The sequence below is a fragment of the Bactrocera dorsalis genome, chromosome 1, assembly GCF_023373825.1.
Source record: "Bactrocera dorsalis isolate Fly_Bdor chromosome 1, ASM2337382v1, whole genome shotgun sequence".
NCBI lineage: Eukaryota > Metazoa > Arthropoda > Insecta > Diptera > Tephritidae > Bactrocera > Bactrocera dorsalis.
In genome coordinates this window covers 78,980,974-79,002,703 of record NC_064303.1, presented here as the reverse complement: position 1 = coordinate 79,002,703, position 21,730 = coordinate 78,980,974, and the positions used below count along the sequence as shown (strand labels likewise).

General features: G+C 32.4%; 1 protein-coding gene and 1 pseudogene across 6 annotated transcripts in view; one reads left to right on the top strand and one right to left on the bottom strand.

Moving 5' to 3' along the window:
* Positions 1 to 3,887: 3,887 nt before the first annotated feature.
* Positions 3,888 to 21,730, bottom strand: part of LOC105227136 (uncharacterized) — a 119,066-nt gene continuing 101,223 nt past the window's right edge. For 4 of the 6 annotated variants that reach the window (XM_049450117.1, XM_049450122.1, XM_049450137.1 and 1 more), the window contains 6 exons: positions 20,177 to 20,347; positions 19,763 to 19,876; positions 9,426 to 9,509; positions 9,157 to 9,258; positions 8,029 to 8,955; positions 3,888 to 7,342 (listed from right to left, as the gene is read on the bottom strand). In XM_049450117.1, the coding sequence (XP_049306074.1) occupies positions 6,318 to 7,342; positions 8,029 to 8,955; positions 9,157 to 9,258; positions 9,426 to 9,509; positions 19,763 to 19,876; positions 20,177 to 20,347 (2,423 nt within the window). In that variant the 3' untranslated portion in view covers positions 3,888 to 6,317. The remainder of the gene's footprint in view (positions 7,343 to 8,028; positions 8,956 to 9,156; positions 9,259 to 9,425; positions 9,510 to 19,762; positions 19,877 to 20,176; positions 20,348 to 21,730) is intronic. The other 2 variants (XM_049450148.1, XM_049450151.1) reach the window with 2 other exon arrangements.
* LOC115066407 (putative nuclease HARBI1) lies at positions 9,930 to 11,563 on the top strand (annotated as a pseudogene).

Here is a 21,730-nt window from a genome sequence, read left to right as displayed (position 1 = left end):
TTAATAATGAACGTGCAATTCATGACATGCGACTTGATTTAGTGGAACAAGTGTTCGAAAATTGGGTGCATCGAAATCGTTACTGCAAAAGAAGCAGTGGAAGCCATTTGAATGATGCTATGTTCAGAACTTAATTGCATCTATTGTACTACACATAAGAAAAAATTGAATTTACTTAACTATTGGTGTGTTTTATTACAAAAGTCATATCGCTGTTATTGAAAAACCTTGTATGTACCATATTGAAAGAAAACATACTGCTCTTTCAAGTACTGGAAAACCCGCGCTCTGACTTTGTGGCACCAGGTTTTTATGCGAGTGAATTTTAATTTACGCTATTTATTTGTATTGATGTATGGAAACGGCTAATTTATTTATCGAACACTGCTAATGGCTAAATCAAAAATACATATGTATGTATACACGAAAAATCATTTTTGAATAACATGTTATTTAATCCAAGAAATCAGATGAAAATTGTAAATTGGTAAGCATTTGCTTTACAAGTACCAAAGGTAAATATTTATTTGAACACTCTTTATTACCAATTATGCCAAAAAGAAATCTTGCAATATTATATATACATTATATATAATACATTTATCACATCATATTACATATGTGTCACAAATTTTAAGCTTCTGCGATCAGAAATACCCAAGTTATATTGAAAATTCAAGACATTTAAAAGTATGTGTTTTTTTTTTTTTTACAACGAAGCCGTGACTTATTTTTTATGTTTATTTTTATTGGCTATGTTCAATGTGCTTTGGTTAAGTTTGCACTCCGGAGAAGTATCTTAATGGCTGCGTCCTCGGCCTGGAAGACTCTGCAATAGTCAGGGGGTCAGAAACTGGATTTGATAGAGAGCTAATGATATGTAGTAGACCCCTCCACCAACCTTCCCCCAAGCTTTGACTCATCCGTGAAGAAGGTCACTGCGCCTCTCCTCTGACTTCTTCCCACCCCACCTCCCTCGTCGGTACATTGTGGAGAAGGAGCCGCAAGAGTTTGGTTTAGTGACCCGTGCTCTTTCAGCAGCCTAAACTTTTGCACCCGCAGAGTGTAACGATAACCAAGAAGAAATATCAACATCTGCAGAGCCTAAAAGCATTGATTCCAGTAGGCTGTCATTATTTTTATGATAACACATTTTTTGAATAATCAAGTGTTTAATAAATAGTAATTAAACGCTATTCTAATTTCATTGGCTTGAAATAATTAAATTTTTTCTAGTACTTACATATGTACACATTAATAATAAAGATAACATGAAACATGAAAAACGCTTAACTGTTTTATTTAAATTAAAAAAAAAAAACATTTATATTCAATATTTTTATTTTCATACAAATTTAGATTGATCATACGTTATTTTGTCTAGGAATGAAAACTCAAAATAACGTAAGACACGTACTATAAAATTTGCTTTATATTTTCTTTATTTTTTATCTAAAATGTACTTATAGTTTCAAGTTAATTCAGATTTGAAAATTTTGTTTCAACTGGTTTTCTTTTTATACTTTGCTTCTCCTGTAAACCTATGAAAATGATTTTACGTTATTTTGTATTTCAATGACTATATACATATGTATATATTCTCATTAAAATCGTACCATAAGTGAAAAAAATATAAAAAATAAGTAAGGAAGACTAAGTTCGGGTACAACCGAATATTTTATACTCTTACAACTTGCTGGAATCAAAGCCAGGGAAATACTTTAAGGGGTTATATACTGTTAAAATTTTTAATTTATGTTTTTATTTTATTTTCTTAATTTACATACATATATCTAAGAATACACACCGAAAATTTCATATCGTTCTGGTAAATATTTTCGAAGTTACATGCAAATTTGAAAAGGTATTTCATAGTGCTTGGAAAAGCACTCTAAACTTTAAACGCTTTTTTCTCAAAATAGTGTTTTCAAAGTCGGTGACAATCATTACTCGAAAACGGCTAAATCGATTAATCATAAATTTTAACACGAGTTTCTTAAATATAATTAATCAACGATTTTTACTCATCGATAAATATTATTTTATAAACAATTTAATACTGAAATTATGCTCAAAAATCTATTGTTTTTGTGAAATTGTCTTTTTGTCAAAAAAATTTATTTTGCTTATTCCTTCGATTTGCTTAACTAGATTTAATATTACTTTAACGACATCTTTTTAGGTTTTTATTTTCAGAGGATCTGTTTCAGAGACATAGTGGTCACCTTAAAACGTCTTTTTGAGAGGACCTTCCGGAGATCAGCTGTTGTTCGTTTCCAAATAAATATTTTTACTAATACTAAGTTTTAAAGTGGAGTTAAAAGATAGGATAATATATATAATCGCTTAAGATGTAAAACGTCAAACAGAAGATCGGAATCTAAACAATTTTATATATACATATGCTATATACATATATCTCATACACTGACCGACATATTGGATTTAATCTATTAACTATTAACACATATGTAAATAATTGGTTCATTAAGGTAGCTAACATTCAATCAACAATCATGTGGAGTAAAGTCAGTATAAATTCTCATATTAGTTATATAGGGGTTATTTTATCTAATTACACAGTACAACAGCTAATCTGAGGGGTGAGAAATTCCAAGTCAGGGTGATGGTACTAGGTCAGTATAGTAAAATCCTCAAAGGGTTTGGCGTTCGTATGTGTCAGTTTTTTTTATGATTTTTGAAGTTTTTTCGCTTAGTTGTAACATTTTGGCAAGAACGTAGTTTAACATAACTCGCGAACCACTTGTTGCAAAATTAAAAAAAAAAAACTGCGTTTTTGCCAAAATGTTACAACTAAGCGAAAAAACATCAAGATAAGGAAAAAATTTAAAAGGTCATAAAAAAAACTGACGGGTCTCGAGCTTTGTGATTTCATCAAAACGTGGGCGATACCACGTCTACCGTCAAATTTTAACACCGGCTCCCATAAAGCGCTCTTATATAGGGTGGACCATATAAAATTTTTAATTTCGAAGATAGGGCGTAAAAGATTGAGTGTAGCGTTTACTGTATGGCACGTAGCGCCATTCTGCTGGAACCAAATGTTGTCCAAGTCCTCCTCTTCAATTTCCTTCTTCATTTTCGAAGAAAAATGGGCCGATGATTCCACCAGACCAAAATCTGCACCATACAGTGATTCGTGCTGGGTGCATTGGCTTCTCGTCGATTACGTGCGGGTTTTCTGTGCCCCAAATGCGACAATTCTGCTTGTTAACGTAACCATCGAGGTGGAAATGAGCCCCGTCCGAAAAGATGATTTTTCGGTAAAATTGACCATCCTCGGTCAAACGATCTTCTGCCCAATCTGCGAACTGTAGAATAGCGACCCATTTCGTAAATTATAGACTTTTTACTGAATATCTGTCACTTTCCGAATGATATTTGACATTTCCAATGTCGAAATACAGATAATTCAAATTTAAAACGTTAGATGGCCCACCCGTTACCATCTTTGGTGTAAAATTTAATGTCTCTGGCGTATTTAGTTATTTATTTGTTGCGCGTTAATAGTTTTTAACAGTACCGTTATATGCGGAGTGTCCGTTTTCATTGTTGTAGCTTTAGTGGTTTAGGAGATAAGTACATATGTGCATTAAATTTATTAGAGGGCGGGGCCACGACCACTTTTTCAAAATTACTAGCCCACAAGTGCCCCGTGATACAGCGATCTCTTGTGCTATATTAAATTTTTATATCTTAATTTTCTGTTTAGTTAATGCACATTAAAATGTACGATTATCTACAAACTCGTACTTTTTTACTAAGGAAAACGCATACCAAGCTTCATCATGATATCTAAAGTTTTACAGCTTGCTCGAACGAACGGACAAGTAGAGAGACAGATATTTATGATGAGATTTATTAAGTATTATTATATTTTAGTTCAAACTTTATTCATTTTTAGCTAATTTTTTACATATGGGTATGAAAAATGTTTATATATAATTCAAGCTAACAAATTTAAACATAGATAGATATATACATATACATATGTATGTATTCCATATATAATTTCAAAGCATATAATATACATATATATAAATATGTATGTATATCTTTTACGAAGCTCGAATTGTTTGAGGGTGTAACATTTATGCATGTAATTTAAGTTTATCTAAATTATGTAAATATTAATTTAATAAATAATTCTTTATTTTCCATAATTTTGTCGTATTTTATGTAAGAAAATAAAAGAAATAAAAATATTTTACATGCAAATATTTGAAACTATTATAAACTGCCAAATAATAATTTTAAGCAAACCTTATTTATGTAGATGTTAAAGTACTTTAAAACAAATTGATAGGATTAAATAGATTTCAGTCTATCATAAAAGCCTTTTATATTTAAAGGGACTACAAATAAAAAAGTTTCTTTAATTCAAAATGGTTATTCCTTATTAATTTCAAAGAATATATGTAGATATGTATGTACGTTCAGTGACTTAAATATATGCATATGTATGTAATTGATAGCAACAATTATTACTACACGGAAAAGTAATAACAATTACCTATGTTAGATGGTCTCATTGTCTTCTGGGAATTTCACCCTGAAAATTACAGTTCGCAACCACATAATACATATTTTTGTACATACATATATATGTACGTCATATAACTTCCTATTTCATATATTGAAGTTATTTTAAAAAACGTTCTATATGTATGAACATTTGTACACAAACAATTTTCTTACTTGATTTGTGGATACTTAAACCCTAAAATATCAACTATTTGTTTATACTGCTAATATTATAATTTTTTTCACTTTAACTATTTAATAAGTGCAGGAACTAATACCACTTTGAATTGGGTTTTAGGTTTGCCAAGGCAATAATATTGGTTAGCTATTCAAAATAAATTACGTGCTATAATTTTACGGCTTTTTATTACTGAATCGTGATTTTTTATAATTTTCTTACTAAATTACTGTCAACTCTAATTTTCATGTTTAGATTTCGATTTATTCTAACGCAAACAATATATTTAAATTTCTCACTTTTAACTATTTGTTTATTTTCCTAATAAATCTGAGATATTGCATTTAAGAGCCCAGCTTTTATTGCATTTTCGTTGTATTGATCATTCGTTCTGCGTATTGGATATGGTTTTGATAGCCTTAAAACTACGCTCTAAATTTAAAGTGTACATACATGTACATATATTTTAAGATAAATGTTTCAAAATTTGTTGTTAAATATTATAGTTTCTATTCACTTTAACTCATCTACCTCAAGATTCTGCTTCATTCAATAATAATATGCTTTAGTGTGAAATAAGATTACCTAAAAACACTTCACACAAATCACGTAATCATTGTGCTTTTTTAGTACATACGGGTGAAGATTTGGGATACAATGGTGCTTAGAGCTCTCTCTTATTCTTATATTTATCATACATACATTCGGATTAATATTTTCAACAGGTCGTAAAACAAGAGAAATATATAAATAAAAAATTAGTTAAAACTTTTTATAAAGAGCATTTTGCAATATAACAGTAACTTAAATGGTCACAAATGCTTTGATGACTTATGATAGCGAACAAATCCTTGCTTTAATTGTTTAAAAATTTATTTTATTATTTTAAGAAGACTGATGAAAATTTTTTTACAGGAAATATCAAAAAACTTTGTTCACATATATTTCTCCAAACTTGAGCATAATAACTATCTGACACTAAAACATTATTTTTTATCTTTTTGAATTGCTCACATCTGTTGGTGAACATAAAATGGATAGTATAATATACCTAATATATCTATTATATGTACATATTTTTTGAATTGTGTACTTATTAATGTGAATGAAATTAAAAAAATGGAGAGCAAAGCTTCTGCATGATATTATCAGATTTATATCTGAGAGAACAATACCATAAGGCCATCATAGAATGGATAGAATTTACGTTTGAGGCTTAAATATACTAATTAATAAATTAAAATAAATAAAAATGGGTGTCTCAAACTTTGCTAAGACTTAAAACCAAGATTTCATCATGCAGTCATGGAGACACTTGATCATTTGTAGAAAACTTGTTCAATTGTAAACAATAAATGAAATTATCATTATTGATACACACTCTACTGAAATTGAAAGTTTTAACAAATGACGCATAATTCAGTTCTTCTTCGACATCTGTTCAAGTATAAAGTACTAATGAATCTCTATAATATTTTTTGAAAATATTTAATTTTAACATACTTATGTACATACATATTTCCTCTCTCTTATTCTTATATTTATCTATATAATATTTTTTCCTTTTTTTTAACTATTACTTTAATAAGCTTAATTAATTTAGACGATCCTGTATCAATTGTTGTATTCTGCCAGTTTCAGATTCCTCGACTGCTCGCTCTTCTTTTGGTTTAGCATTTACTGTTAACACATCTTCTTTTAAACCCGTCTCCTGTTTTACTATGCCATCCTCTAAATCCTCGTCTGCCTTTATACTCTCTGCATCAAGCTTGGGATCATCTCTGGGATCACTTTTGCCATCACCGGAAGGGTTTCCACTCAGCTCATCAATATCTATATCCATTGCTGAGCTTGGTCTTGGGCGAGGTGTAGTTGATTCACGTCTTTTTTCAAGCTTCTTCTCGACTTCCCTTGAATCACCGCTACCCAATTCACTAGACAATTGCATTTCAATTGATTCGTTGGAATCAGAGTTTGTTGCATTGATTGCGAGACGTGAGAAACGATCAGATATAAAGTCGCTATTATTAGAAATAGATGTTTCAGCAGATAGGTCTTCAGCTGAATTCATAAGAAGAGCCACCTTGGCTGAAAGTTTTGATAAGTTTTCAGTAGCACAGTCTACGCATGCTTCATAAGTTGCCGTAGATGAAACTTCCATAAATTCAACACCATTACCACTACCTTCTTCCACGTGTTTGTGTGACCTAAACACAACAAATGGGATACTACGCTGTTCTTCTTTAACGTCTGCCTCCACTGCATCATCGGCTTCATTTATCGGAAAATTTACATCTCTCAAACTAAAATCATCTTCGGGTAGTGAAGGATATGCGGGATTTGATTCTACTGGTAAAGCAGGTTCTTCCTCTTCTACATGATGACCGTTTTCCGCAGATTGTTTTGGAGATTCTGTATATATAGAAGATAATACGGCCTCCTCTGTGCTTGTGAATATGTTATGTGAGGAAGAATTCGAATCAGTAGCTAATACTTGGGTCGTACTTTTCATATTCATTGGTGAATTAGTGAAATTTGAAAGTTGTGGTGGGGGTAGTACTACGGCGACTTGAGGATTTGAACTTGAAGCTTGTATCTTAAAGGATGGGCGTTGAAAATCTGTGTGGAAAATTTGAGAACAAAAATGTTAATGTCTTTCTTGCAAACATTATCTCAAAATATTGAGAATACTAAGATAGAAATGAATTTATTAGCCATATCTGTATAGGCAAACCTGTATTTTACAAAAATATGATGATGGTATTACAGAAACTTTGTTCCGGATTGTCTTGTAAGAACCTGCGTCAAAATATTGTATGCCTAACTCACAAGGTGTAGTAAACATTATTTTGTACCATTATGTTTTACTAAATTGTTTGACATATACATATACGAGTATATCGCCACCTGAAAAGCAAAATAACGTATCATCAAAAAGTTCGAAATCGAGTGTCTTATTGATTATGTTTCACTTCTTTAAATTATATACATAATATCGCATAGGTCCTACATTTTCAGGTACTGCGCTCAGATATAAACCAGTTTTAACCAATATTAAAAATTTTTTTCACTCATGTTCCATTTTATGTCATGTTTCATTCATGCCACTGTAAATTTCCGAATATGTTACGTTATTTTGCATTTCAGATGACGATATATATATATATATATATATATATACTGGTATATGTATATACATATATAAATATCTTAATAAATAAAAAACATATATTTATATAACCTTTGATTCCGTTAGAGCTATACATTATTATTTGATCCATAATAAATTTTTGCAAAGCACGTACCTTCCTTTGTCTTAAAACTGACAAAACCGTCAGTGCTTCCATCTATGCGTGGTCCAGATGTGGTTAAGATAATGTGATAAACATTATCACTGCCCGCTGTTTCTGGTTCCAAATCAAAACTACCCTGTGACTGCAAACCACCGCTTTGTCCACCACCGTTACCGACCGAAAACTCTAGGGAAGCATATTCATCTATGGGCTCTGCTGATGTTGATCGTTCTGTTGTTGGTAAATTTTCACGCTTGATATTTATTTTCGTTGAATCATTAAAAAATGCATCGTGTTGTAGTTCTTGTGCTCCGAATTCGGGAACCGCACTATTGTCTTCATCAAGCCGTATCATTACCTCTGAAACTGCACCACTATCGTTTTTACTATTTTCAGCGCTTGCATCATTTTGTGGTATATCTATCTTAACAGAATTGTGCTCTGTACTTGGGTAAGCGACCGAAGCGCTAAGCTTTAAGCTCTCGCCGGTATTAATGCCCCCGTTCAGTGGAATTATACTTTGGCGGTTGTTGTCTATGCCAAAGCTTGAGTTGCTGTCGTTTTTGACATTGGAATCGGTTATAATTACCGTTGATGAATTTTCATTGTTGATACTGTCTTCCAAGTCAATTGTTATTATTGGTGTATTTGATGATAAGGCGGGTACACTTGCCGTCGGCGTTGAAGTAGTCAGTTGCGTTACAGCGCTGTCATCAGTTATTGCTGTTGATTCTGTCGTTGTTACTCTAGTAATTGCTGTAGTTTGAGGTTTGAAAATTTGGTGAATTGGTATTGCTTTGTTATCATCGGTAATGCGTATCTCAATCGGTTTGGTGATCTCTTTAATAGTGATTTTCGGATTTTGAGGTACTGTTTCTTTAGTTTCGTATGATGGATTGTGCGATTGGTTTCCGTTATGACTTGGATCGAAAATGGAAACTTTGTTCGTTGGGGAATGATAAAAAATTTCATTTCAGTTGCAATTCCATGTAAACAAGTACCATAGAAGAAAAAATAGAAGTATTTTTATTATTAAATATTTATGAGTGTACGCTCACTATACAAAAAAAATATGCTATTAGTAAGTCTACCAATAGCACAAAATCTTTTACTGAGATGGAATTGAAACAAATTTTTTACCAGGACAATTGTCATATTCCGGACAGCAGCGGCCGGGTATGTACTTTGGCTTGCAATCATCACGATGAAAACAGGTCACAGAACTGCATAGTATTTCACCACCTGTGAAGGCAGAATGGAAGAATATTGAATTCGTGTACATATATATGTATATTGTTTAAATATTTGGGATATTTACAGGTCCGTTTATAATAATAAATATGTACTCATTTTTATTAATAACATGTTTATTGTTACTTGTCTACTTTCCAAAAATTGTAAAACCTTACCTTGACAATAGCACACCGTACATGGTGTTTCCGGATCTACTAATTTATCACCATTCAAATAAATTCTACCATCTTTTTGACAATCTACAAAATATAAAACAAAAAATTAAAAATTATATGGGTTTTAAAAATTCTGTACATTAAGAATACAAGAAGGAATAATTGCAAAGAGAAATTCAACTTTGTAGGTATAAATGGCCCAAAATTGTATGTTAATTGAAAATGTGCACTGATCATCTATATCTGAAATTTTGGGAAATTTAATACCGTATTGATATTGCATAATGAATACAAAAAAAAACAAAAGTTACGATCTTGTTTTAGATGATAACGCTCTGAAGATGTTATTTTTGAAACCTATGTTAAAATATTCTTATAAAATAAAAAAAAATAGTTTTTATGTGTGTCAAATACAATTGTCTATAGTTAGCAATCTCAATAGGTTCCCATTTGTCTAAAAGAGGTCCTTAAGGAAATAAAACTTGTATCAAGCGAGAAAGAACAATGGGTCTAATTATTGAATCCGCATCGAAATCGAATTCGTTGGGGAAAGAGTTTTCGATCGAAAATGTTCATGCGATCATTTATACCGTCAGGATTATCAACAAATTTGAAAAGTTTGAAAAATTAAATAAATTGTCTTAGCTTTTTGCTTCGTTTTTACAAATATTTAAAATGGATAGTGATGATGAAAATAGTGGAAACATTCGTCGTGAGCGCAGAAATTTGACGAATTTTTCAAAAGACGTGTTGGAAAAGGATGACTATAAGTGCAATGCGCATATGTATGTATGCACATACGCAGTTTCAAAAAAAAATTTCGGATCAACAAAAGGGGATTTATATACACTTTAGGGGAATGCGAAAATAAACTTGCAAATGACGAAAAATGAGGTTCTTTCTCCAACAATAAAACTTGCTCCATGTCTTCGTTTTTTAGCCACAGGTAATTATTAACATTGTAATAATTATATGGCCCAATCGACATTTTGCGTTGTATTAGATGAAGTATTCAACATTCTTGATTAGAGACTATGTTCAAGGTGGATTTCCATTGACAAGACCTCCAGCAAGGAATTGGAAGCAAAAACATATTTTTTTGGCAAATCAAAAATTCCTGGTGTGGCAATAGCAGTTGAAGGAACTCACGTGAAGATAATGGTGCCGTAAAGAGATAAGCATCTGTATTTTGAACGAAAATTATTCTCAAGTCTTAAGGTCTGGTGGTTAGGCTTTTTCAGAATTAACTTTTCAGTCAGTACTCTATATATACCTGTATATGTTTTTCATATGTAGGCGGTTGACCACAAGATGCAAATACGATACGTTTGTGCTAAATATCCAGGCAGTAGTCATGATTCTCACATATGGGATATGAGCGATTTGAAAATTATAAACGCATCAAATTATCTGAGAGGACATGCATATTTAATACTAGGTAAGAATAAATGCTAAAAATACTATCAATTTATACGAATGTACTAATAAAATATATATTTTGAGAAGGTGACAAAGGCTAACCTCTTCAACCGTGGCATAACTCCATTTAGGGAACCAATAACATGCGTTCGAAAAAGGAGATTCAACACATATCATGCTAAAGGCCGAATTGTTATTGAGAAAACAAGAGGTTTATTAAAATCGGTATTTCGTTATTTTTGTAGCGAACGAGGACTAAATTACGCACCAAATAAAGCAGCACGTATTGTTAATTTATGCTGCGCATTACATAACATTCGTTTGCATTTTAATTCAAATGAAAATATATGTAAATGAGTTAAACCTGGATAAATCTGAAAATGCATATTCCAACGAAGATGAAAATGATATAAATGATATGCCTGCCGACGAAGCAAATAGAATTAGAAATAGCTTTTTAGAAGGGTAATCGAAAAAGCCTTTTTGTATTTCTAATCAAACTTCAACTTATTTTTTTATATTTATTCTAATAAATAAATAAACAAACATGTATCATTTGGTTCGACCGCTTTCTGCCATTTTTCCAGAACGGAAGCGAGTGAACCATTGTTGTGCTACACGAACTGATACAGCATCGTCTCCGTAAACTTTACAAATTTCATTGGTGGCTTGCGTGGCATTCTTCCTTTTTTTATACAAAAATTTCAAAATATAGCAAATTTCTTCATAATTTTTACTCATTTTTGAACAGCTGTAACTTTTTTCAATTTCCCCGAATCTAATTTTTGTTCGGTTGCATGAAGCTTTAAACCTTCAAAAATTATATGAAATTACACAATGTAATTTGTAGCACTGGAGATATACGAATGCAACGACATTTATTGACAAAATACGAAAAGCCTTTTTTGACTACTCAATATAAGTGCATAGTATGTATTGTATTAATATTAAAATTATTTAAATATATATAAATATACATAAACGAATTATTATAAATTGAAAATAAAATTATGGCTTATTTATTTGTTGTAGTTCAAGCTCTAATGTTTTTTTTTTTGGTTTCTAATTTATCAATGGATATTTTTTTCATCATAGCATTATGCCGCTTCAATTAATACATTTATCTTTTTCAATTTCACTCTAAATAGACTCGACCAACGCTGAATACGGAGAAGGTTGTATATGGGATGTACCAATATATTTCTATACTTATACGACCCCAAATATATCAACTAATTAAATGTGACTATTTTTGTATTGGCTTTTATGTACTCCAAACATGAACCCCATTGAGAATCAATTTCTGGTTATTTAGAGGTTCGATGGTACAAAGTCGGAAATTTTACCGACGATTCGAAAAGGTAAAGATGAAGAAATTAATTTTACTAATGCATGGTTTTTCCACAAAACATTAGCTTTTAAATAAAAACATCAATCGTTGTTAATTATGTGACCGAGATGTTTTTGTAGATCCTTTACAAATAGTGAAAAAATATAGTGTAGAATAAAATGAAATTAACAAACTACATATAATTTAAAAAGCAGTGAAATGTCGGTTATCCTCCAAGAGGATAAATTCTATTCAACTTTTCGGAAAATGAATGGTTACATGATTCACACAGCTGCGTTGCTATCAGGTGTCTTTTTACATAACAACTTTTATTTACGTTTTATATTTCAGTATAGATGAAAAAATTTTCTTTAAGAACTCTTAAAATTAAAAAAGTTAAAAATACTGAATTGTTATATAGTTCTAAGTTTCGTTTTTATACTCTTGCAACATGTTGCTACAGAGTATAAAAGTTATGTTCACCTAACCGTTGTACGTATCACCTAACACCAATAGAAATGGATATAGGGATATATACAGTGGCGGACAAAAGTCTACATACACCCCCTGTTTTCTTCGATGTGAGAGTACAAAAACTTTTTAGAAAAATGTGTTGATACAGTTTTATTCTAATCTTCTTTCTAATAACAACAAACTTAAAAAATCCATTAATTAATATAAAACTACAAATTTATGGAATAAAAACTCAAATATTGTGTTGACAAAAGTCTACATACAGTACAAAAATATCTTAGTTCAGTGCGAAAAACTGTAAAAAATGCTAGTTATTAAGACGTTTTAGTATTTAGTTGGGTCCCCATTGGTATCTAAAGTATAACTGCTTGAAGACGCCGTGGCATTGATTCTGCTAAATTTGTCAACGCTGCAAATGTAATGCTGTTCCAAGGTCCCAATATGCGCTCTTAGAGTATAGCAGAGCTAGAAATTTGGTTCTTTCTAATTCTACGCTCCAAAATCTCCCAGATAAGTTCAATAATATCCATATTTGGACTTTGAGGTGGTGTATTTAATTGCCTTGGAGTGTAATAAAGCAACCAGTCCTTAACAATTTGCGCCGCATGTATCAGATCGTTATCTTGTTGTAATATCCAACCGGAACCGAGCCCTAAATTATCCACCAAAGGCTTCAAATTATGTTCCAAAAGAGACTTATACTTATAACCGTCCATTTCATCTTCAATAAAGTCCAACTTTCTAACTCCAGAGGCCGCAACAGCTCCCCAAACCATTACGCTGCCTCCACCGAGCTTCACAATTGATACTACGTTCTTCGGTTCAAGCGTGGTGTTAGTTTTCCATCAAATTTTAGCCCTTTCATCACTACCAAAAAGAGTGAATTTAGAATCATCTGTAAATGAAACTTTTTTCCAAAAATCCATTTCCTTTTCTTTGTGTTTTTTGGCGAACTTTAAACGAAGTTTCCGGTTTTTTCAGAAATAAAAGGTTTCTTCCTTGGTGTTCTACTGTGGAATCCGTTATCGTTTAGAGTTTTTTTTTATTGTTCTTGGTTGGATACTCATTTGTGACGTACTTGCTATGCGTTCGGCTATATTTGGAGCATTTACTTTTGGATTTTGGTCTACTTCGTTGAGAATCAGGCTGACGTATCTACGAGATTGTTTTTTTGGGCGTCCACTGCGCGGTTTATTTTCGTTGGAATCATTATTTTTAAAGTTTTTTAGAATTGTCTGCACTGTTGCTCGACTCAAGTTTAAAATTTTAGAAATTTCACCATACGATTTTTTTTTCTTTTCTTTCTTTTATCACCAAATTTCTTACATCAATTGATATTTCATTTCGCGGAGCCATTATAGCTATTGAAATGTTTAAACCACAACTAAATTCAATAAATATCAAACAATAAACATATTGAAATAAAAGAAAAAGTCTAACGTTACCTTACTCTTAATATAACAATGTACAAAGTATGAGATTTGAACTGTATGTAGACTTTTGTCAAAGCAATTTTTGAGTTTTTCTTCCATAAATTTGTTGTTTTATGTTAAATAATGGATTTTTTTAGTTAATTGCTATTATAATAAATATTAGAATAAAACTGTATAAATACATTTTTCTAAAAACTTTTTGTACTCTCACATCGAAGAAAACAGGGGGTGTATGTAGACTTTTGTCCGCCACTGTATATATATAAATGATCTGTGACTGTCTGTCTGTTCGTCTGTCCGTCCGTGCAAACTATAACTTGAGTAAAAATTGTGATATCGTGATGAAACTTTGTATAAGCGTTCCTTGGTAAAGAAAAATTAAGTAATCGGATCATTGGCACGCCTTCAAATCTCCATTAACCGAAAATCTATAAAGTGTCATAACTACATATGTACAAAATTTAGATATAAAGCTCTAAATTTAGCACCTGTAGGCTAAAAATTAAAAAAAGTGGACTTGGCCCGGCTTTCTAATAGGTTTAATGTTTCGCACGAATATTATAAGAACTTTTAACGACAGTGTGAAAATGGATGAAATCGGAGGATAATCCCGTTCCCCATATATCGGTATTGTTAAAAACTAAATCGATCGTAGTTCTCATATTCTTATGTCACAGTACGAAATGGACGAAATCGGACTACATCCCGTCTTTTTCCTTTATAACACAATTATAAAATCTATTTTAAGCTTTCACTTCCCAGTATACGAATCAGGAAGTAATTAATATAATCGCATGTAATTATGGACTAATAATTCCTTTAAAGTATGCCATGACCAAAAATAGCCCAAATCCAACCAAAACTGTTCAAGCCCCTAGGTATTAAATATGCGGACCCTAGTATCTATAGTTGACTTTTGAAATATACAATTGAAATTCAGAGAAAATCCTTTTCTGACAATAGTAACTCTGTGTTGAATCAAGCCAACACTTCCATCCAACTCGTAAAGTTTATGAGAACGGACAACAATTTGAATACAAAAATGATTTAATTCGAAGCATTAAAGCGGCCTGGTCTGAAATTTCGCTAGTCTATCTCGAGAGTTTGTACAAATCCATTCCCCAACGTGTTTATGAAGTAATTTACAAACAAGGTGGCAGCACAAAATATTAATCTTTAAAAAATAATGGTTAAAAAACTTTGTTCTTGTATCTATTTATATATTTTTTCTAAATTTGTAAGTGCCTCTATTCAAGTGAACCAATAAATCGAGCAGAATATTGCAGCTGCCGAACTTTTACCGCTACGAAATACCGTTAGCTGAAATAATATTTCGATGTGTTTGTATTTTTAAACCAGTACAGTCTTAGCTTGAGTTAGCAGAAAACTATTTGTTGAAAGATCAAATATAGAAACTTTAATCAACATTTTCTTTCACAAAAATTGTTGCCTTTAATCAAGTGAACCAGACCAAGTAGCATTATTTTTCAACATCATAGCCTGTTCAATATCCAGTCCAGTAACAGTTGGTGCAACACATTCAGCAACGACTGGAAAATTATCAATGACTAACTTGCTCCAAATGTCAGCCAACACATTGCCCGCACTTTCGAAGTTTCGTTTTTCTAGATCTAAGTCAGCAGTTCGATTACTTGAATCAAGATGTGACCCAAAATCATCATGATTTAATAGTACACCAGTAAGTTTGCGACTGAGAGGTGCCATGCGTCTTTCTTTGAAATGTTGTAAAGCTGAAACTATAACGCGGGAGACAATTTTGTAAGTTTGATTAAAATTATAATATAAAATAAAGTACGATTCGCAGAAGAGCCCCAATGTTAATACCAAAGCTTCGTTACAACTTAAGTATTAAAAAACAAAGATTGTGTTTATAAATGTTTAATATTTTTTGTTTACCTATAAATTTTACGTTTGTAAATTTATTTTATATTTAGTATATTATATAAAATTGCTTAGATTCCGATCCTCTGGTAGACGTTTTACATCTTAAGGTATTTAATTAATATTTTTTTTTTGGTATTGAAAACTCTGCAAATTTCTTCCAATATCAAAAATCTGTACGATTAATTTTCACAAGGCAGCTCCGGATGGATTGGTGCGGGCATTGTTAATAATTGTGTACCATTCACATGAAGCCGAAATTGGTCGATTGCTCACAAATGATTTAATTGTACTAAGTTTCGAGCTGTGACAACATTGTATGACGCAGCAAAAACTAAATTTTGAGTCATGTTGTACAAATCGTTTCCGGACAATACTTTCTCAATTTCCGTTTTCAAATTGTTTAGCATGTTCACTAAATTGGGACATTTTCGTTTTTTTCGAACATCCGCAAAACGTTCAGTTGCCGACAGCTTAGACGATAGTGGTCTAAAATTTTATTAAACGGCTTGTTTAAGTAATATTTTTTTTAATTACTATTTAGTAAAATAAAATAAAAATAAACAAATTTATGCAGAAAAAAACACAAAAATTACAAGCAAAGACAAAATTTAGTTCAGTTCAGCACTTAGTTTTTTCACAAAGGCGAAGAGCAAAAGTACCACAAGTTTCAAAAATTCAAAATTTTTATTTATTTAAATTTTTCCGTTTTATATTGCCAAATTGTTTGCAATGAATTTTTTTAGGTTTCAACTAATATTATTTAAACTACTGATTTTCTCATTTTCAGCTATTTGTTCGAAAGTGGAATCGGTTTGTTACCCCATTCCGGGTTCAATATTTCTATTTGATAACCTTTACATACATATGTTATGTATTGCACAACATCCAATTTTTAAATTTTCTACTTTTATGGTACATGAAACGACTTTTTAAAACTCACTCTAAGATGTTATATGTCTTTGCGTGTTGCTGGTTGAATCTGTGTTCTGGTGATCCTGTCTCCTGGCTAAGAACGGTTCTATACCCAAAACAGTATCTTCCAGTAGCCAAGATTCTCGGTTACAAACTTCATATTGCGAGAGATAATGTTGATTGATCATACGAACCTTCAGCGAAAGGCTTGCTGCCAATTTTATTGATCGAAATATGGAGATTTCGCTCAATATGCTTACTTAAAGGATCGTGTCATTGTGACTCTATGAAAAATCACTGGTTTTCACAATTTTTTTTTAATGTTGAAATTAACTTGACGAATGACGTAAAAATGTTCTCTCCAAATTGAACTTAGATATCTTCAAAACTTTGAGAGTGGAAACCGTTTTGAAAAACACCATTCTGAGATTGGAGTCGCTATGTTCCCCGCACTGTTCCGTTTCTACAAGAAAGGGCTCGTTGTAGCGAACGTAATAATTTGAATTTCGATTTCTAAATTTGAGATTCCTTAACCGTTAGAAACAAACCCAAAGCAATAGAAATTAGCTTAAGATGACAAGTAGAAATGTTTTAGCTAAACTCACGTGGGTTACGATGCAGACAACGAAGCAGAATAGATTCACAAATGCTGTCTTTCGGTTCTACCTTTCACGTTCATTTAAATCATAAGCGCACATAAACAAGATTGTTTCTTTTATAAAATCTATTCTGTACCAAAATTTAAAAAAAAAAACGAATTATAGGAAATCAACTGATTCGAACTTAAATTCTAAATTAAAAAACCAATAATATTTTATTTAATTTTGTTTTCTTTCTGACCTTGATTTGGTGTTCTCCTTTACCTTTTTTAATGTATATAAAGCCAATAACATTAATATATGCGTATTAAATTTTATATACATAGGTATTTAGTTGTTAACTTAACCTTTTCGCTGTGCGTCTCAGAAAAACTGCGTTGTTGTCTTCATTAAAGCGAGCGTGCAACAATATACAGTTCGATTCAGTCAGAATCAAATGGTAACTTACCCATCTTTATTAGGTTAAGGTTATACTTTGTAGCAAGATGCTGCAAGAGATAAAAACTAAAATTACTCTTTGAAATCACTTCAAATTACGAGGTTTGTTCAAGTGCGTTATCATGGTGCAAAAGCCCCACTTTCTCCACGTTCTGAGAACATTTTGTACCACTGATATTGGTTATTGTTGTTCAAGATAGCTTCACCATATTCACAGTCAACATTCGGAATGCGTCCACGCGTTGAATTTTGTTTTTAATTTTTAAGAATAAGAAAAAATCGAAAACGAACCAAAACGCGTCCAAGAAAAGCAGCTGTCAAAAATTAACTAAACATTGAAAATGACCGAACTTGTCAGCATTAGTAAGGGATATGAGTACCAACAAAACGCAACATCGAATACACGTAGCTTGCGGAAATTAAAAAATATATGTTTTATAAAAGGCATTTCGATTTGTTTGAAAAAGTGCTCAATAAATTATAGGAAAACTAAAATGTGCCGAAATGGGCAAGTTCTAGCTTAGTTATATAGGGGCTAGGGAAAGTTTTCGCTCAAACTTCTCTATTTCAGGCACAAAGATACATTGTTATAAATAAAACAAGCTCTCTTATTTTCCATTGGGATAACTCACATATTAGCCGATATATGCGGTACAAAGTCACGCAGAAGTTCGAAAATCTTTAATATTAACTATATCGATTCAACCCATTTTTGACATACATACGCACCATTATTAGAGCCAATAACACATTGACCGACATTTTCGATCAAAAATGAAAAATAGGTACTGATGTCTAAATATTCGGTACCTAGGGGCTTGAACAGTTTTTATTGGATTTAAGCAATTTTTAGTCATAAGATGGCACACGCTAAAGAGATTATTCGTGTAAAGTTTTATCCCGTCATATTAATTTCTTCTTGATTTCTGTACTGGATACTGAACGAATCAAGTGGAATTTTAAATTGTGCTTAATGGTAAGTAGGCGTGGTTGTTGTCCGATTTTGTTCACTTTCACAATGTGGCTAAAAATATAAGAATGCCATGTGCAATATTTTTTCGAAAGCGGTATGTCGGGTAACGAGATATGGGATTTCATCCAAAGTGGGCGGTGACAAGCTCATCGTACAATTTTCACACCAGCTACCATTAAGCCCTCTCATACCATCTTTGTGGTAACATTTAATGTCTCTGGCGTATTTAGTTATTGATTTATCGCGCTTTTAGTAGTTTTTAACAGTACCGTTATATGGGGAGTAAGCGGGGGTCACACGTAAGTACATTAAACTTGTAAGAGGGCGGGGCTACGCCCTCTGCTATTATACTACGATCCTCTGCACCAAACTACAGCTTTATATTATATTTTAATTTAGTGCTTAGTTATAACACTTTATAGCTTTCGGTAAATGGCGATTTGTGGACGTGGCATTGGTCCGATTATGGACCAAGTTTCATCGAGATATCTCAATTTTTACTCAAGTTACAGCCTGCACGGACGGATGGACAGACAAATAGTCAACTGAACAAAATTCTGTGGCAACTGGTTGCAAAAGTATAAAAACAAGAACATACAAGTAACTTCATTTGCTCGTATACATAGTGTTCGAATAAAGTCTTCGTACGTCATCTAATAAAAAGCTTATAGTGTTATATATGGTCTAAGACGTTTCCTTCAAGGTACTTTAAACTGCGTCGAAAATTTAATTTAGCCTGTTCAAGGTATACAAATACTTATGTATATACATACTTATGTAGTTCTAAGTTAGACTGTCTGACTTTTCTAAATCATATAGATATACATATAGGCAAACAGTTAGTTTTCACTTACCGCATTTGTAATCAGGACAACACTGTCCTGTCTTCTGTATGGCTCGACAGCCCACTTGCTTTTCGCATGTTACATTCGTTTCCATCACAAGCACACCGTCCAGCAAACACTGACCTACGACGATGAACGAATGGAAAGACAGGCATCACAGAGCGGAAAAGGCAACCAAATAAACAAACAGTGAAGAAAACACGACCAAAACAAAGTTATACGTTTGTTAGCAAAAACGAATTTAATGAAAAGCAAAAAAAAAAAAAGGAATGGAAGACACACAACAGTAATCTAACGTTTTCTGTGGTATCCGAGAAGCTCGATAATTGGCAAGTGCGTAGCTCTTGGCATTCTCCAGTTACCGCATGTTGTGGCGTATTTCGATTTGTAATTAACTTTGTTAGTGTCACATTATATGCTCACCTTGAGGATGGTCGACCACGGGTGGTACCAGCTCCACTGTAGAGCTGATCTCTTTTGTTTGCTCCTGTAGTATCTGTTTGGCGGAGAGATCGCGCTTTAGTCTTAACACTGACGAATGGTCTCCTCCATTTCCTACGGTTACCATTGGCAGTATGTGGTAGTAGTTCAAAGCTATTCGTAGTGTTGTTCAGATATAAATTATTGTTGTTACAGTTGAATTGTTGGAAATATGAGTGTACGTGGAGGTTTAAAGACATGTAAAGAAATGTGAAATGAATTTCAAAAAATTAGTTTTGTGTATGACATTGTATTTGCGGTAGTAGGTAAAACTTTATGTAAGAATTATGTAAAAAACGAGGAAGAATGTATGGAATAATACTTTTTGAGCAGCCGGGATGTAAACAAGAGTTTAAATAACTGTACAAGCCCGATGTCAATACAAACTTCTATGAATCCATTTTGAATTATCGTGTCTGTGAAATTCTGCGACTGACTTTGAAAAAATTTAATGGACCGAATTAACATCTGCGATTCTTTGCTGAAACGAAATGAAATCGAACCATACTTAAGCGAATGGTAACAGGAGACAGAAGGTGGACCAAATACAACAATAATGTATTATATGAAAAAGATAAAGGTCCAAGCCTGGTGAAGCTCAATATCTGGTCACAAAGCCAAGATTGACGCCCCGAAAGGTTGCGCTAAGTGTTTGGTGGGATCATCCACTATGAGCTGCTTCAGCCCGATAACCGATTGACTCTATATTTAACTGTGAAAAACTGGTGAGATTGAAGCAAGTAATCGAAAAAATCAGGGCAACGCTAGACCACACACATCTTTGATGACGTCAAAAACTAGGAGAGCTTGGCTGGGAAGTTTTGATGCATCCACCATATAGCCCTGACCTTGCACAATGGGACTACCATTTGTTTCAGTCAATGAAGAACTCCCTTAATGGAGTAAAGTTGGCTTATTGAAACCATTGGAATACGAATAACAAGCGTAAGAGCATCCTGTTGCTTAGTGAAGTTTCTAACTTAAAATTTGAAATATAATAAATAAGTTTGCGTCGTTCGTTCGAGGTCTCCGTCTAGGTTACGTGGACCTCATACAATGAAACTAAAGGCCGAGAGCTGTTAAATTTTTTTTATCAAATAAATCTTTATTTGCTCGCTTATCTTCTACGGTTTTAGAATTAGGCACACAGTCTAAAACTAACGAAACTAATTTTTTTAATAAATATCGATGAGAACATATCCGTTATACTAAAGTGTAACATATAGGCTAAGTTGCCCGAAAAACTAGTCGCTGCAAAAGTGGAGTTTGATTAGCTGATGAAACTGATTGGTCCATCCAATAGTATCTGGGTAAGCCTACTGCACTAGATATGTAAACCGTGCGTTCAGTAACGGTTCCCGATCAATACTCGTTACCATTTCTGCACAATTTCTCTAACATTCTTGCTGGAAAACTCGTATTTTCTAAAATCGATTTGAAAAGGGTCATTCACCAAGCGCCAATAAATAAATATACAATTTTTGATTGCAAAGCGGC